Here is a 16,204-nt window from a genome sequence, read left to right as displayed (position 1 = left end):
TATGTTGTCGGCGCTCCTGACAAAACTCTGTCTTCCCAAGCTAGAAACAATCAACATCTAACTACGAACAAAAGATAAGTCTCGTGTAAACAAGACGTAACAGGTTCGTAACAATCGAACCAGATAACAACCCCCACCTAAGCACGCAATGGCAATTGCAACAAGAAAACTCCGCAGCAGCAGAACAACGTCTATCAGAGCACCCGTGCTCAGCACATCCCACGACAACCTCATATCCGTTGATCAACTCACGATCTACACAGACCAACCTGTGCCATAAGCGCATCTTCATAGGTCGCCGACCTTCGGCGTTGTGGAAAAGAAGAGTGGGGTAGGTCTCATGCATAACCCTTAGCATGAGCAGTGTCAGGATAGCTATTCATGACAGTAGCCCCCCTTTTTATGACTGATTTCCACAGCAGTACTAAGATCGTCTGGCGTTAGGCATCCTCTTGTAGAATTCTGCAACCTTCTCAGGTGCATTGGCTAAATGGTCCAGAGGTTCCCAGGAGGGTCCATCATGTTCATAGCCCTCCCAAACTACTTGATATTGCAGAGGGCCACGCGAAGACACGCCTATAATTTCCTTGACCACAAATTCTTCCTCGCCATCTACTATGACGGGAGGAGGAGGAGGGTTTTTCTGGCCAGGAAGAGGATCCGACGCACATGGTTCCAGCAGACAAACGTGGAAGACGGGATGAACCTTCATAGTGGCAGGGAGTGCCAACTCGTAGGCATGCGAAGACACCTTCCGTAGAATCTTAAATGGGCCAAGCTTCTTGAAGTCCAACTTCTTTGAAGGACGAGTAGTTCGAATATTTCTACTCAAAAGCCACACTAAGTCCCCTTCTCGAAGGAGAGGGGCGGAAGATTTGTGTCGATTCGCGTACTCGGTCATCCGCTCACGGCTCCACGTAATTTCAGTCTTTAAAAACTGACAAATGTTGTCAAGCTCTTTAACAAAGTTCCGCAACGGGCCTTTTTCCACAGAGACTGGGAGCGACTCACGCCCACTTCTGGGGTGAAACCCGTGGTTCGCAAAGAAGGGCGTCAGCATAGTAGAACTGGACTCGGAGTCATTGTAAGAGAACTCCGCCAAGGGCAAAAGATCAGCCCAATTGTCCTGTCTATAGTTGGTGTAACCCCGCAGGTATTGCTCCAAAATAGAGTTCACACGCTCAGTCTGACCATCGGTCTGAGGGTGGAACGCAGTACTCAGATTTTGCTTTATGCCCAACAGTTTGGCTAAAGCCTTGGAAAAAGCCGACGTAAACAGACTACCCCTGTCGGACACAATGTCCAATGGCAGACCGTGGAGCCTATACACTGCTGACAAATAGAGCTTAGCAAAACCTGCAGCATCCAGCGAGGAATCGCAAGGTATAAAGTGAGCCATTTTGCTAAGCCTATCGACGACAACGAGAATCATGTCAAAAGAATTGGAGACCGGCAAGCCGGTGATAAAATCAAGGGACACAGATGTCCACCGAGCTTGCGGAATGGTCAGAGGTTTCAGTAGACCGTAGGGACTATGTCGCGCGGACTTGATCCGTTGGCAGACCTCACAATTTCGGATGTACCGGATGACATCACGACGCATCCTGGGCCACCAGTATTCCCGAACAAGAAGTTCAAAAGTGTTCTTTTGTCCAGGGTGTCCGCTAGGCATAATATCATGACAATTCTTCAATGCACGAACTCGTAGATCCTCGTTCGGCAAATATAGAAGGTCGTTGACAAACAAAAGACCGTCATTGTCAAGCCTGCAGACACTGAGGTCCACATCTGGAGGTTTGGTCGACTGGCCTCGAAGAGCAGAAATAACATCAAGAGCCCACTTGTCCGTGGATAGCGCGATTTTTACCTCGTCTACCAAAGACATGGTACCAATAAAATTTTCAGGGGGAATAATAGGAGCACACAGCTCTTTATCCTCCTCAGAAGAAGAAGAAACGAGGTCTTCGTAGCGTCTGGTCAGGGCATCAGCTCTAGAATTCAAGGAGCCAGGCCTATAAGTGATGACATAACGGTACTCGCTCAGTTCCATAGCCCACCTCGCTTGCCGTCTGTTCATGGCCGGAATTTGCTTAAGAACGGCTAAATTCCGATGGTCCGTCAATACCAGAACAGGTTTTTCCAGACTTTCAACCATGAATCGCCACGACTTTAGAGACTCCACAATGGCTAACAACTCCTTGTCACCTACGCCGTAGTTACACTGGGCAGGATTCATTTTTTGAGAGAAATAGGCCACGGGGTGTAGTAGAAGCCCCTTGTCAGTCGGGTGGTATTGAGTGTAAGGCTTTACGGTCTAAAGGAGAACGCTTTTAGAACAGCAGAAATAAATTAAGAAACAGATAAAGAGAAAAGACTAATGTACAAGAAAACGGGCGGAAACAACACTATCTATATACGCGCGGTAGAGGTATGACGCGTACCCTTGACAACGACGGTGTGCACACGGGTTTGGCAGGCGGTGAGTAACGGCGGTGTGCAAGGCGGTGTGGACGGCGGTGTAAACGGCGGTGAGGGCGGAGCCTGAGCCTACCTCGATCCATAGATCGTTACAATCGCCTCCTCCTCCCTCTCCTCCGGGGGACTGCTGGCAACTTCCAGGGGCACTCGTGGGTCTGCTCGTATCTCTCGAGCGCTGCTGTGTCTAGGACGTGTGACAAGGGTTCCCATGTTGGCTCTGCCCATCCAGTCCACTGGACGAGCACTTTGTGACGTTTGTCGACGACCTTGTGTTGTAGGATCTCGTCGACAAGGTACTCGCCAGCCACTAAATCGCCGGAGGCTTCTTCGGGCGCGATTGCAGGTGGTTCCGGGTTGGCTAAGACTTGGGAAGGCAGAGGGTCATCACGGGCGCGGCGGACAAGACTCACGTGGAAGACGGGGTGGATACCGGTGGGCGTGTCTAGTTTGACAGCGTGCGTACCGACGACTTGGATAACGCGGTAGGGCAAGGCAAGCCAGTCGAGTGTCTTCGAGGGGCGGATGGTGCGCACGTTGCGCAGACGCAGGTAGACTCGGTCGCCGACTTTGAAAGCTTCCGCTGCCTGGCGTCCCCGGTTGGCATGTCGTTCCTGTGTTTCAAGGGCGAATGCCATGGAGGCCTGGGCGAACGCGGTTGCGTCGCGGTGCTTGGCGAGCCAGTTGTGGCCGGCAGTGGCGGGGGAAACGGTGGAGCCTGGTTCGTGGTCGGTAGTCATGTCAAGGGGGTCAATGTTGTAACCATGGGTGAAGAAAAAAGGGGAAAGGCCAGTGGCAGTAGCGGTGCGATTGTTCAGGGCGACCTGGGCTTGGGGGAGAAGTGCAGCCCAGTCGTCTTGCAGGAAAACAGTGAAGGCACGGAGGTAGGTCTCGATCTCCTGGTTGGAGCGCTCTTGGGCGCCGTCGGTCTCGGGATGGAACGCAGTGGAGAGGCGGCGGGTGATGGAGAGCTGGCGACAGACTTCTGTCCAGAATAAACCGGTGAACTGGGGACCTCGGTCGGACGTGATGGCGCGGGGTAGACCATGGTGGGCAAAGACGTGTGTGATGAAGGCTCTGGCTACGTCAGAGGCAGTATACGATTTCAGCGGTATCAAGATTTTACTCTTTGACAGCCGGTCTGTAATACCTAAGATAGTAGTGCAGCCTTCGGACTCAGGGAGACCGACGATGAAATCCATGGCGAGTTCTTGCCAGGCACGGTCCGGGACGGGCAGGGGCTTCAGGAGGCCACGCTTCTGGTCGCGCCAAATCTTGCTTTTACCGCAAGTGTCGCAATTACCAACGAAGCGGCGGACATCGTCAGAGAGGCCAGGCCAAGCGTAGGAGCGGCTGACTAGATCACGGGTTGCTGATCCTCCAGGGTGACCGGTGAGCGTGGAGTCGTGGACTTGCTGGATGATACGAGTGCGGAGGGGCTCGTAGTACGGGATCCACAGGCGGTCACGCCAGAGGAGACGGGTGGCGGAGTCGAGGGTACACTCGCTGATCTGCCAAGGAAGGCCCCACTCGTTGGGGAACGAGCGGGCTTGTTCTTGGACAGCTTTTTTTTTTTTTTTTTTTTTTATTCATTACTCGCATGGAACCTGATAGGGTTATGGCGAGGTGCAGTAAATCTACACATAGCAAGGTACAATAAAACAACATCCAAACTCCAGCAAAAATCAACGACAAAGGAAATACGTCGTGGTCGACACAGTAATTTGTCCAAAGACACAAGCACCAACTCCTCCTCACTCCTCAACTTCCTCCACTCTCCTCCCACCACTACTTTCTCTTCTCCCCACACCTTCTACCCAGGCCTTCGTGCAAAAACCCGTCTTGCGAACAAACTTCAGCAGCACCTCGGTTCCGTTATTCGTATTGAAGAGCGTCGGGAGATCTAGCGACTTAGGACTCAATGCCATGGCCATCTCTTGACGCTCTGCAGAAAATGCGGCGCAGTGCAGCAGCACATGCTCAACGCTCTCGCTTTCATGTTCTTGACAACGGCGGCACCGGTCCGAGTCCGTCTTCTTGATGAGCAGCAGGTAGGGCAACAAGTTGCCTTTACCCACCTTCATCTGGAAGTACGCCGAGGTTAGCCATCTTGGTCCGGAAACCTTGGGCGCCTTAGCACGGAGAACTGGATCACCACCGATGGTACGCAGGTAGTGCGAGCCGTGGGAGGGACCAGCGGCGGTGTCTCGCTCAAAAGCCCAGAGAGTCTCCCACTTGTCCATGGTAAACCTCCTAACCCTGGCGAAGACACTGCCCAGTGAGCTGAACTTGCGTTCATCATCACTCTCGAGAGCCTGGCGTGCAACCGCGTCTGCAATCTCGTTCCCCACTATGCCCATGTGCCCGGGACACCACATCACCGTGACTGGCGACGTGAATGTACCTAGGACGCGGCGGGCCTGCCACGCGAAGTGGCCGTGTTTGCGGAGCCGCGCAATGGCAGCTTGGCTGTCGACAAACACATAGCAGGGGCGAGCTTGCTTTGTTATTTTTTCTGTTTTGGCGAGGAGCGTGAGTGCCTCCACGATGGCGGCGCTCTCGCAGTCTGCAACCTCCACATCTTGCAGTCGATGACTGACTTTCGTTTTGATTTCACCGGTTTTGGTATCGACCACGCACGCTGCAAGCGAGCACCTGGAGCCTTCTTTGGAGCCGTCCGTATACACGGTGACGGCATCGTTCGGAAGTCTTGACAAGAACTGGGCATGCCTGACGGCAGCGTCCTCCTTGGGTCCAGGGTCGACGACGATGGAGATGCGGTCGGTCAGTGGCGGCTGCCAGGGACTATCCCACTCCTGTCGGCGACGTTCTCGTCTCCACATGCCTGCCACCAATGGCTTCAACTCGCGCATGATGCAGCCGAGTCGAGTCTTGACACTCATGTTATGCCCCAGGAGAGGCAGGTCTGAGTCATCGGGGGCAAGCTCGTCCTTGTCGGGTTGGGACGCAACACGGACGGGATGGTTGCGTTGGAGGCGGAGAGTGCGAGCGGCGTAGGCCATGCGTGCTTTGGCGAATCGAATAGAGGGGGGCGGGAGGCCGGCCTCGACTTCGACGGCGCGTGTTGGTGAACCGCGGAATGTACCTAGGATACGGGCGGCAGCTTGGCTTTGCAGTTTCTGGTATACCCTTTGCAGACTGAGCTGGGGTTTTGACGGGTCATACCAGAGAATTGATCCGTAATCGGCGACGGTACCCACACAGGAGATGTAGAGCTGACGGAGTGCCGCGATGGACAGTCCACGCGTGTTCGAAGCGAGCCGAAGCAAGCCGCGGAACGCGATCTCAGCCTTTTGGGTCCGTGCCTGGACGTGCTGTTTAAACGAAAGTCTGTTGTCGAAATGGAAACCTAGCCACTTGACCATCTTTTGGGGACGCACAGTGACATCACCTACTCGGACAGTTTGGGAGGCCCACTTTGCAGCATCGGTGTAGTGGATGAGCTCAGTTTTGCTCTCTTCAAACTCAATGCCGTAGTCACGAGCCTTGGCCCGCAGCTCCGTCACGAGTTCTTCGAGAAGCGCCGCTGAACGCCTCGGGCTTTTGGACGCCACGGTTACGCTGAAGTCGTCTATATACGACAGCTGAAGTTGTGGTGTGTCGCCGGCCACCCGAGCCACTATATGCCGAGCATACAACAGGAAGAGTAGAGGACTGATGGGGGAACCTTGGGGGATGCCGATGTTAACCGGGGTCATCGGAAACGGCTGACCCTCGATGTGCAGGCCGACAGTACGGTCCTGGAGGAACGAAGCAACCCATTTTCGGAACACCAGGGGAAGACCGAGCTCACGTAAGCTGCGCATCAAGCAGGGCTTTGACACGTGGTCGAAAGCGCCCTTGACGTCAAGGAAGAGAGTGCTTGGAACGAGCTTCATCTCCTTGACCTTCTGCAGGTGGCTGACGTATACGAGAGCGGCGTCCATGGCTGAACGCTGTTTGCGGCCTCCCAGTTGAGTGTCGTCTAGAAGCGAGCTGTCATGGCAATTAGCGAGGTACCCTAAGCGGGTCGCAAAGACTTTCTCGAGCACTTTGCCTAGACAGTTGAGCAGTGAGATGATGCGGTAGGACTTTACGACTGAATAATCAGCCTTTCCGTCTTTCGCGAGCACAATCCCAGTAGCTTGCTTCCAGAGTGTGGGGTGTATTCCGAGGCGAGACAGGGCTTTGTAGACGGAGAGAAAGGGCGCGGGATGGGCCTCAAAGGCGATCTGGATGATCTTGGCGTTCATGCCGTCGGGCCCGGGGGCCTTCTTGGCGTTGGCGGACATGATTGCCTCCTTGATCTCGTGGTCTGTAAGGTCAGGCCAGGGGTATATGCTTCGGTCGGTGTCGTTCGGGGGGGTGTCGTGGGGGGTGTCGTGATGGGGGTCGTGATGGGGGTCGTGTGTATCCGCAATGTCAGGTCGGGGGTCGACACCTGCGCTAGACGTAGCACCCAGTAGCGTCAGGAAAGCCTTTTCCTTCTCCTCGGGGGTATTGGCTAACCCGTCTGGCCCCTGGATGGGGGGGAAGTAACTCGCCGTAGCTGGCTTGGTGTATTTCCAGGCTGTGTAGACCTTTTCGTTGTCAGCGTCAGAAAGAAAGGTAGTCCAGTGAGTAGACTTAGCATCTTCGACAGCATGGGTGTACTTGTTGCGAATCGAATGAAACTCAACCAGCGACAGCCTGCCTCGTCTGTATCTTCTCTCTGCGCGCGATGCGGCCTGACGTTGTGATTGTAGCTCGGGCGTCCACCATGGCTTTGCGCGGGCACTGTGCCTCTTCACTGACATGCACCTCTGACAAGCAGATTGCAGGGCCTCGGAAAGCAGTCGCGCCATTGCGTCACCGTCTGCAGAAATCTCTGCCAGGGACAGCTGAAGCTCAAGGTCAGCCTGGCCAGCCAGCCATTCCTTGCGAAACAGCGACCAGTCGGCCGTCTTGGTGTTGAACGCCGGGTTACGTGTTAGGGTTTTGGGTGTGGTGGTGCTGACGTAATCAAAACTGATGGCCCGGTGATCGGAGCCCGTCTCCTGAAGATACCTCCAGTTCGTAAACAGGCCCGGTCGAGACCGCAGGGAAAATGCGAGGTCGATCACCGAGGTCGTGCTGCTGTTGACGTATGTGCCGCCGTTGCGTTCAACGTAGTCGTCGTCGACAATCAGGGTGGCATTCTGCGACATCAGCCAGTTAGCAAAAGAGTCAGCTCGTGGTTCGTGGGGATGCTCTCGCTGGGAATTCCACCAATGGTGATGGAGATTGAAGTCGCCGAGAAGCAAAGTACTGGTGTCAATATTGCGCGATAAAAGATTGGTGCGCTCAATGGTATAGGGGCGGGGTTGGGTCTCGGGGACAGGCTGCACAGTCAGCTGGCGTTCGTTGTAGACATTGAGAAGCGAAAACGGCTCCGACGCAAGGATGCGCAGGGTCTGAATATCACTCTCAGCATCGCCAAACTCGAACAGCACAGAAAACGGCAGGCCTTGGCGGACGTAGGTCAGGACCCGCGGGCGCAAAGGCATGGCCTCGAGATTCCTAACATTAAACGGCACAACCAGGGTGAAGCCCGGCTGCGTCAATGTTCTATACCCAGCTTTGAGTTTTATGGTATAAGGCTCCTGGATGCAGACAATGTCCGCCTTTCCGGTTGCAGCAGCCTCAAGTATTGTCTCATGAACAGCCTTCATTTTGTGCACGTTGTGCTGAAGGATGCGTAGACGTTGTCCGGCCGTAGGGCCCTCTTTCATAGGCGAGGGGGGCCGTCTGTCGTAGATTTGCGGTCAACGTAGGGCACTGCTGGGACAATAGCGCCGCCGACGTTGACGTTTTTGCCGACACACTTGTCGTAGTCAGCCTGGGTCAGGGCCTCGACGACCACCGAGCCAGCCTGCTTACCCTTGGCAGGGACCACAAGCCAGCGCAGCGAGTCGGAGATCTTGACGCCGTTGAAGTCCGCCATGTCCTTGGGCAGCTCCTTGAGACTGTCGAAACCGTCTTCAATCGGCACACCGTGGATGACAAAGCAGAGCTTTGACGACTTGTGGGTTCTGGAGCCGGGAGATGTGGCGCGCGTGAACTCGCAGGCGCCAAAGCAGGACAGCTCCTTGACCACGCGCTGCAGATTGGAGGTCATCAATCTGACGGCCTCACTGTCCACAGCGTGCAGCAAGATGTTGCCCGCCTTGGTGCGCTGGACCGCAGACACTGCAGTCTTGCCAAGAAGGCGGTTCACCGCGTCGCGCACGCGTCGCTGGGGCAGCGCGCTGGCTCTCGACTCGGGTGTGGTGACAATAACGACGGCCGTTTTCTCGCGAGGGGCAGTCGTGGTGGTCGTGGTGGTGGTCGTGTTGGGGGCGGGGGTCGTGGTTTTGTCGGCAGCCTTCTTCTGGGCGCGCTTGGCGACTACGGTCCACGTGTCGGGGGACTCAGTGGGCGCGTCGGCATCAGCCATAGCCGTGTCCGGGGCGGGAGGCGCGGCGGCGTCATCGGTAGTAGTAGTGGCGGTCGAGGTGGTGGTCGAGGTAGTGGTGTCGGGTGTGCTGGACTGGTCGCCAGCGGTGTCGATGACCATAGCATCAGCCTGGTCAGTGGCGGCGGTTGCGGCGGTTGCGGCGGTCGCAGCATTTTTTTTGGCCTTTTTGCCGCGGCGTCTGCGCTTATTGGCCTTAGGCGCAGGGGTGGCGTTTTTTTTGCTGGCACAGGGCTCACTGCCCAGGACAGAAGGCGCGGCTGGCACCTCAGGTGTCTGCGTCGCAGCCTCGCTGTACGCAGCCACGGCTTCAGCCTCGTGTGCTGGCTTGGGGCGGGCAGCCTTTGAGACTTCCATCTCAACCAGCGTCTTGTGGTCGTGGCGCGACATTACGACGAGCCCGCACTCGTTGCCAAACTGGCGCAGGATGCGCATCAGCTGGGCCTCGGAGGCTGACTCCTTGAGTCGTTCTAGAACAAGGAAGACCTCGTTCATGATGGCGGCGTTCTGCTCGTCGCGCCGGCGCTTGCGCTCCAACATGAGAGCAATCTCTCGGGCGCGCTTCGCCGGAATCGTCTGGTCGTTGTTGTTGTTGTTGGTGTTGTTGGTGTTGTTGGTGTCGTTCTCATCGCGCTGAGCCTGGCTGAACACGAACAGGTTCCCATCCAGTGCATTAGGCGTCGGCGTTGTCGCGTCCGAGTCGCGCGAGTCGGGTGTCGAGGGAATCTCAACCACCGGCGCATCTTCAACACCTGCATCGACTTTCATCGATGAGGTGACGGGCGCAGGCTGCGACGGTGAACGCAGCAGCTCGTCGTCGTCGGAACGCGGTTCCTGGCTCGCCATCTGGGCAAAACTCAGCCCCAGGCGCGTCGTGCGGCGCGTTTCATCGCGCGCGGTCGGTTTCTTGTCTATTTTGTTCGATGCACTGCTCGAACTAGTCTTAGAATCAATTGAGCTGTTGCTCAGAGTCGTTTTGGTGAGTTTTTCTGTCGATTTGGCCATTTTTGATGCAGGTGTATATCTGTTGGCCTTGTGCTTAGCCCGTGTCTGTCTGGGTATTGACAGTTGCTTCGTTGATTTTTGTTGGAGTTTGGATTTTGTTTTATTGTACCTTGCTATGTGTAGATTTACTGCACCTCGCCATAACCCTATCAGGTTCCATGCGAGTAATGAATAAAAAAAAAAAAAAATTCACTTTTATCCCAGTCAAGCTGTAAGCCAGCATCTCCGAGAGCGCGGATGATCTGACAGACAAGGTTACGGTGTTCTTTGCGGGAGTCAGAGCTGTAGATCACTACATCGTCGAGGTAAGCAGAGCAGGAGATACCGAGCCAGCGGGAGAGCACATGATTGATAAAACGTTGGAAAGCAGCAGGAGCACCAGTGAGGCCGAAAGGGGTGACTAGCCATTCATACGCGCCGAGATGGGTGCGGAAGGCCGTGTAGGCTTCACTACCTTCTTTCAGGCGGAGACGGTGGAACGCGGAGATTACATCGACCTTGGAGACGTACTTGGCGGCAGCGATGTCACGGAGGGTGTCGTTGATCAGTGGTAACGGGTAACCATCCTTCTCCGTGACGCTGTTCAGGGCACGGTAGTCTACGCAAAAACGAAGACCACCACCAGGTTTCTTCACGAAGATGACAGGAGCACCTCCCTCAGCACTACTGGCTCGGATAAAGCCAGCGTCGAGCAAGTCGTAGAGAGTTTTTCGGAGCAGCAGCAGTTCTTCTCGGCTCATTGAGTACAGAGGGCACGAGGGCGGGGACAAGCCTGGTTTAAGGCGGATCTCTGTATCAATGCCAGGGCGGTTCGGGGGAAGCTCGGAAGCTTTCTTCCTGTCGAAAGCGTCGATGACAGGAAGGAGCCACTCGGGACAGTTGGCGCGGGGGTCGGTGTAAATTTTGGCCTTGAGAGCCTTTTTTTTTTTTTTTTTTTTATTCATTACTCGCATGGAACCTGATAGGGTTATGGCGAGGTGCAGTAAATCTACACATAGCAAGGTACAATAAAACAACATCCAAACTCCAGCAAAAATCAACGACAAAGGAAATACGTCGTGGTCGACACCGTAATTTGTCCAAAGACACAAGCACCAATTCCTCCTCACTCCTCAACTTCCTCCACTCTCCTCCCACCACTACTTTCTCTTCTCCCCACACCTTCTACCCAGGCCTTTGTGCAAAAACCCGTCTTGCGAACAAACTTCAGCAGCACCTCGGTTCCGTTATTCGTGTTGAAAAGCGTCGGAAGATCTAGCGACTTAGGACTCAATGCCATGGCCATCTCTTGACGCTCTGCAGAAAATGCGGCGCAGTGCAGCAGCACATGCTCAACGCTCTCGCTTTCATGTTCTTGACAACGGCGGCACCGGTCCGAGTCCGTCTTCTTGATAAGCAGCAGGTAGGGCAACAAGTTGCCTTTACCCACCTTCATCTGGAAGTACGCCGAGGTGAGCCATCTTGGTCCGGAAACCTTGGGCGCCTTAGCACGGAGAACTGGATCACCACCGATGGTACGCAGGTAGTGCGAGCCATGGGAGGGACCAGCGGCGGTGTCTCGCTCAAAAGCCCAGAGAGTCTCCCACTTGTCCATGGTAAACCTCCTAACCCTAGCGAAGACACTGCCCAGTGAGCTGAACTTGCGTTCATCATCACTCTCGAGAGCCTGGCGTGCAACCGCGTCTGCAATCTCGTTCCCCACTATGCCCATGTGCCCGGGACACCACATCACCGTGACTGGCGACGTGAATGTACCGAGGACGCGGCGGGCCTGCCACGCGAAGTGGCCGTGCTTGCGGAGCCGCGCAATGGCAGCTTGGCTGTCGACAAACACATAGCAGGGGCGAGCTTGCTTTGTTTTCTTTTCTGTTTTGGCGAGGAGCGTGAGTGCCTCCACGATGGCGGCGCTCTCGCAGTCTGCAACCTCCACATCTTGCAGTCGATGACTGACTTTCGTTTTGACTTCACCGGTTTTGGTATCGACCACGCACGCTGCAAGTGAGCACCTGGAGCCTTCTTTGGAGCCGTCCGTATACACGGTGACGGCATCGTTCGGAAGTCTTGACAAGAACTGGGCATGCCTGACGGCAGCGTCCTCCTTGGGTCCAGGGTCGACGACGATGGAGATGCGGTCGGTCAGTGGCGGCTGCCAGGGACTATCCCACTCCTGTCGGCGACGTTCTCGTCTCCACATGCCTGCCACCAATGGCTTCAACTCGCGCATGATGCAGCCGAGTCGAGTCTTGACACTCATGTTATGCCCCAGGAGAGGCAGGTCTGAGTCATCGGGGGCAAGCTCGTCCTTGTCGGGTTGGGACGCAACACGGACGGGATTTTTTTTTTTTTTTTTTTATTCATTACTCGCATGGAACCTGACAGGGTTATGGCGAGGTGTATATTAATACTATACACGAATCAAGGTTTAACGGAATCTCAAACAAGCTAGCTACTACACATAATATACTCCAATCCCCTGGCAGGGAGGCAGTTACATCTAAGATCCCACAAATATAATCCCCAAGTTATGACAGAAAGGAAATACATGAATAGCTTTTGGTATGAATTTCCAACGAGCAGCACTAACCCCAAGTGCCCCAGTTAAGGTTGACTGCTCGTAGAAAATTGGCGTCACTGGTAGGAATCGAACCTACGACTTCTCGGTAGCCAACCGAAAAGCCTTGCCAGGTGCTATACCACTGCACCACAGCGACCACGGACGGGATGGTTGCGTTGGAGGCGGAGAGTGCGAGCGGCGTAGGCCATGCGTGCTTTGGCGAATCGAATAGAGGGGGGCGGGAGGCCGGCCTCGACTTCGACGGCGCGTGTTGGTGAACCGCGGAATGTACCTAGGATACGGGCGGCAGCTTGGCTTTGCAGTTTCTGGTATACCCTTTGCAGACTGAGCTGGGGTTTTGACGGGTCATACCAAAGAATTGATCCGTAATCGGCGACGGTACCCACACAGGAGATGTAGAGCTGACGGAGTGCCGCGATGGACAGTCCACGCGTGTTCGAAGCGAGCCGAAGCAAGCCGCGGAACGCGATCTCAGCCTTTTGGGTCCGTGCCTGGACGTGCTGTTTAAACGAAAGTCTGTTGTCGAAATGGAAACCTAGCCACTTGACCATCTTTTGGGGACGCACAGTGACATCACCTACTCGGACAGTTTGGGAGGCCCATTTTGCAGCATCGGTGTAGTGGATCAGCTCAGTTTTGCTCTCTTCAAACTCAATGCCGTAGTCGCGAGCCTTGGCCCGCAGCTCCGTCACGAGTTCTTCGAGAAGCGCCGCCGAACGCCTCGGGCTTTTGGACGCCACGGTTACGCTGAAGTCGTCTATATACGACAGCTGAAGTTGTGGTGTGTCGCCGGCCACCCGAGCCACTATATGCCGAGCATACAACAGGAAGAGTAGAGGACTGATGGGGGAACCTTGGGGGATGCCGATGTTAACCGGGGTCATCGGAAACGGCTGACCCTCGATGTGCAGGCCGACAGTACGGTCCTGGAGGAACGAAGCAACCCATTTTCGGAACACCAGGGGAAGACCGAGCTCACGTAAGCTGCGCATCAAGCAGGGCTTTGACACGTGGTCGAAAGCGCCCTTGACGTCAAGGAAGAGAGTGCTCGGAACGAGCTTCATCTCCTTGACCTTCTGCAGGTGGCTGACGTATACGAGAGCGGCGTCCATGGCTGAACGCTGTTTGCGGCCTCCCAGTTGAGTGTCGTCTAGAAGCGAGCTGTCATGGCAATTGGCGAGGTACCCTAAGCGGGTCGCAAAGACTTTCTCGAGCACTTTGCCTAGACAGTTGAGCAGTGAGATGATGCGGTAGGACTTTACGACTGAATAATCAGCCTTTCCGTCTTTCGCGAGCACAATCCCAGTAGCTTGCTTCCAGAGTGTGGGGTGTATTCCGAGGCGAGACAAGGCTTTGTAGACGGAGAGAAAGGGCGCGGGATGGGCCTCAAAGGCGATCTGGATGATCTTGGCGTTCATGCCGTCGGGCCCGGGGGCCTTCTTGGCGTTGGCGGACATGATTGCGTGGTGGTGGTCGTGTTGGGGGCGGGGGTCGTGGTTTTGTCGGCAGCCTTCTTCTGGGCGCGCTTGGCGACTACGGTCCACGTGTCGGGGGACTCAGTGGGCGCGTCGGCATCAGCCATAGCTGTGTCCGGGGCGGGAGGCGCGGCGGCGTCATCGGTAGTAGTAGTGGCGGTCGAGGTGGTGGTCGAGGTGGTGGTCGAGGTAGTGGTGTCGGGTGTGCTGGACTGGTCGCCAGCGGTGTCGATGACCATAGCATCAGCCTGGTCAGTGGCGGCGGTTGCGGCGGTTGCAGCATTTTTTTTGGCCTTTTTGCCGCGGCGTCTGCGCTTATTGGCCTTAGGCGCAGGGGTGGCGATTTTTTTGCAGGGGGGTTCTAAAACCGGCTCCCCAGTGGTTCTGGTACAGGGCTCACTGCCCAGGACAGAAGGCGCGGCTGGCACCTCAGGTGTCTGCGTCGCAGCCTCGCTGTACGCAGCCACGGCTGCAGCCTCGTGTGCCGGCTTGGGGCGGGCAGCCTTCGAGACTTCCATCTCAACCAGCGTTTTGTAATATGGTAGGAGAGGTAATAGAATGAGTTTAGAGTTGATATTCAATTGAAGGAAAATAAGGGAGTCGGAAGTAAGGTGAAGTAAAATAAGTATGATAAGGTAAGGGAATGTGTAGTACGAACGTTTCTTAAGGTGGGAGTCTCTTGAAACGCAAACTTCAACTTGAGTTCTAAAGGAAACCAAGTCTCGTTAAGTTGCTACTGTCCTTTTTATGTAAGTTTTGAGTCGCACGCTCCGCGTGGCCTCCTATCGAAATGCTACCTGCGTAGATTTCAATCGTCCGCTTTGACCGAGAGTCTAGATCGTAGTTGGAGACTATATCTTGGACTCTCTTGCTTTTGCTTGTTATCGTGCACGTCTCTGTGCCTTATTGTGCAGTAGTAGAGTTCTAACTTCCTGTTATTGCTCTAGCCGTTTCGTCTTGCACGTACTATTGGAATTTAGCGTGCACGGTCAGGGTTCTAACCCTTTTAGTTCATCTTTGACCGTGACGTTATCTACGTTCTTACACGTTTTGTGGTCGTGGCGCGACATTACGACGAGCCCGCACTCGTTGCCAAACTGGCGCAGGATGCGCATCAGCTGGGCCTCAGAAGCTGACTCCTTGAGGCGTTCCAGGACGAGGAAGACCTCGTTCATGATGGCGGCGTTCTGCTCGTCGCGCCGGCGCTTGCGCTCCACCATGAGAGCAATCTCTCGGGCGCGCTTCGCCGGAATGGTCTGGGCGTTGTTGGTGTCGTTGGTGTCGTTGTTGTTGTTGTTGTTGTTGGTGTTGTTGACGTCGTTGTCCTCGCGCTGAGCCTGGCTGAACACGAACGGGTTCCCATCCAGTGCCTTAGGCGTCGGCGTTGTCGCGTCCGAGTCGCGCGAGTCGGGTGTCGAGGGAATCTCAACAACCGGCGCATCTTCAACACCTGCATCGACTTTCATCGATGAGGTGACGGGCGCATGCTGCGACGGTGAACGCAGCAGCTCGTCGTCGTCGGAACGCGGTTCCTGGCTCGCCATCTGGGCGAAACTCAGCCCCAGGCGCGTCGTGCGGCGCGTTTCATCGCGCGCGGTCGGTTTCTTGTCGATTTTGTTCGATGCACTGCTCGAACTAGTCTTAGAATCAATTGAGCTGTTGCTCAGAGTCGTTTTGGTGAGTTTTTCTGTCGATTTGGCCATTTTTGTTGGTCTCTTTCTTTAGCTTATGCCGACAGATTGAAATACCACCCGAACGACCCTTGGCCCTCACAAGACCCGCACGTATCGAGCCCCGGACCAGTCGAGATCGATGGCTTTGAGGAATACGAAGTCGAGAAGATCCTGGAACACCGGCCAGCCACGAGAGACGAACCAGCCCAGTACTTGGTGAAATGGGTTGGTTGGCGAGATCCCACTTGGGAACCTACAGAGGCGCTGGAAGAAACGGCTGCTTTAGAAGAATTCTTGCGAGCGCAGGAGACTGCCGACGTTGAGGTGTGAGTGCCGTGGCGAGAGGACTACTTGAGTCCGAAGTTTGATTGAAGGAGCTGCGAGTTCCACGGTTGTTGCACAGGGTCTATTTCCCTTTCCTTTGACATTTTTTTTTTTTTTTTCCACTGTCTGTTCCACCCCTTGTTCGTTCTGTTGTCGTTTACGGATGATTAGTTGCTTGTTGTTTGCTATTCCCTTTTGTTGTTTT

The 16,204-nt window shown here is 55.1% G+C and overlaps 4 protein-coding genes across 4 annotated transcripts; all 4 read right to left on the bottom strand.

The window, feature by feature from the left end:
• Positions 1-424: 424 nt before the first annotated feature.
• On the bottom strand, positions 425-8,165 carry BROUX77_007138 (uncharacterized protein; the record flags this gene model as incomplete). Its single annotated transcript, XM_073752201.1, has 3 exons — positions 425-2,314; positions 2,604-3,986; positions 4,326-8,165. 3 exons carry the CDS (start codon positions 8,163-8,165, stop codon positions 425-427), a joined length of 7,113 nt encoding a protein of 2,370 aa, XP_073602549.1.
• Positions 8,166-8,221: 56 nt separating this feature from the next.
• On the bottom strand, positions 8,222-12,206 carry BROUX77_007137 (uncharacterized protein; the record flags this gene model as incomplete). Its single annotated transcript, XM_073752200.1, has 3 exons — positions 8,222-9,858; positions 10,146-10,742; positions 11,114-12,206. The coding sequence occupies 3 exons, from the start codon at positions 12,204-12,206 to the stop codon at positions 8,222-8,224; spliced, it is 3,327 nt and encodes a 1,108-aa protein (XP_073602548.1).
• A 434-nt stretch (positions 12,207-12,640) lies between these two features.
• Positions 12,641-14,520, bottom strand: BROUX77_007136 (uncharacterized protein; the record flags this gene model as incomplete). The annotated part of the gene is made up of 2 exons (XM_073752199.1): positions 12,641-13,878; positions 13,983-14,520. The coding sequence occupies 2 exons, from the start codon at positions 14,518-14,520 to the stop codon at positions 12,641-12,643; spliced, it is 1,776 nt and encodes a 591-aa protein (XP_073602547.1).
• Positions 14,521-14,991: 471 nt separating this feature from the next.
• BROUX77_007135 (uncharacterized protein) lies at positions 14,992-15,705 on the bottom strand (the record flags this gene model as incomplete). Its single annotated transcript, XM_073752197.1, has 1 exon — positions 14,992-15,705. One exon carries the CDS (start codon positions 15,703-15,705, stop codon positions 14,992-14,994), a length of 714 nt encoding a protein of 237 aa, XP_073602546.1.
• Positions 15,706-16,204: the final 499 nt, after the last annotated feature.

Source organism: Berkeleyomyces rouxiae (genome assembly GCF_048999995.1).
Source record: "Berkeleyomyces rouxiae strain 22BRR77 chromosome Unknown BrBRR77_ptg000011l, whole genome shotgun sequence".
NCBI lineage: Eukaryota > Fungi > Ascomycota > Sordariomycetes > Microascales > Ceratocystidaceae > Berkeleyomyces > Berkeleyomyces rouxiae.
This window is presented reverse-complemented; position numbering and strand designations above follow the sequence as displayed.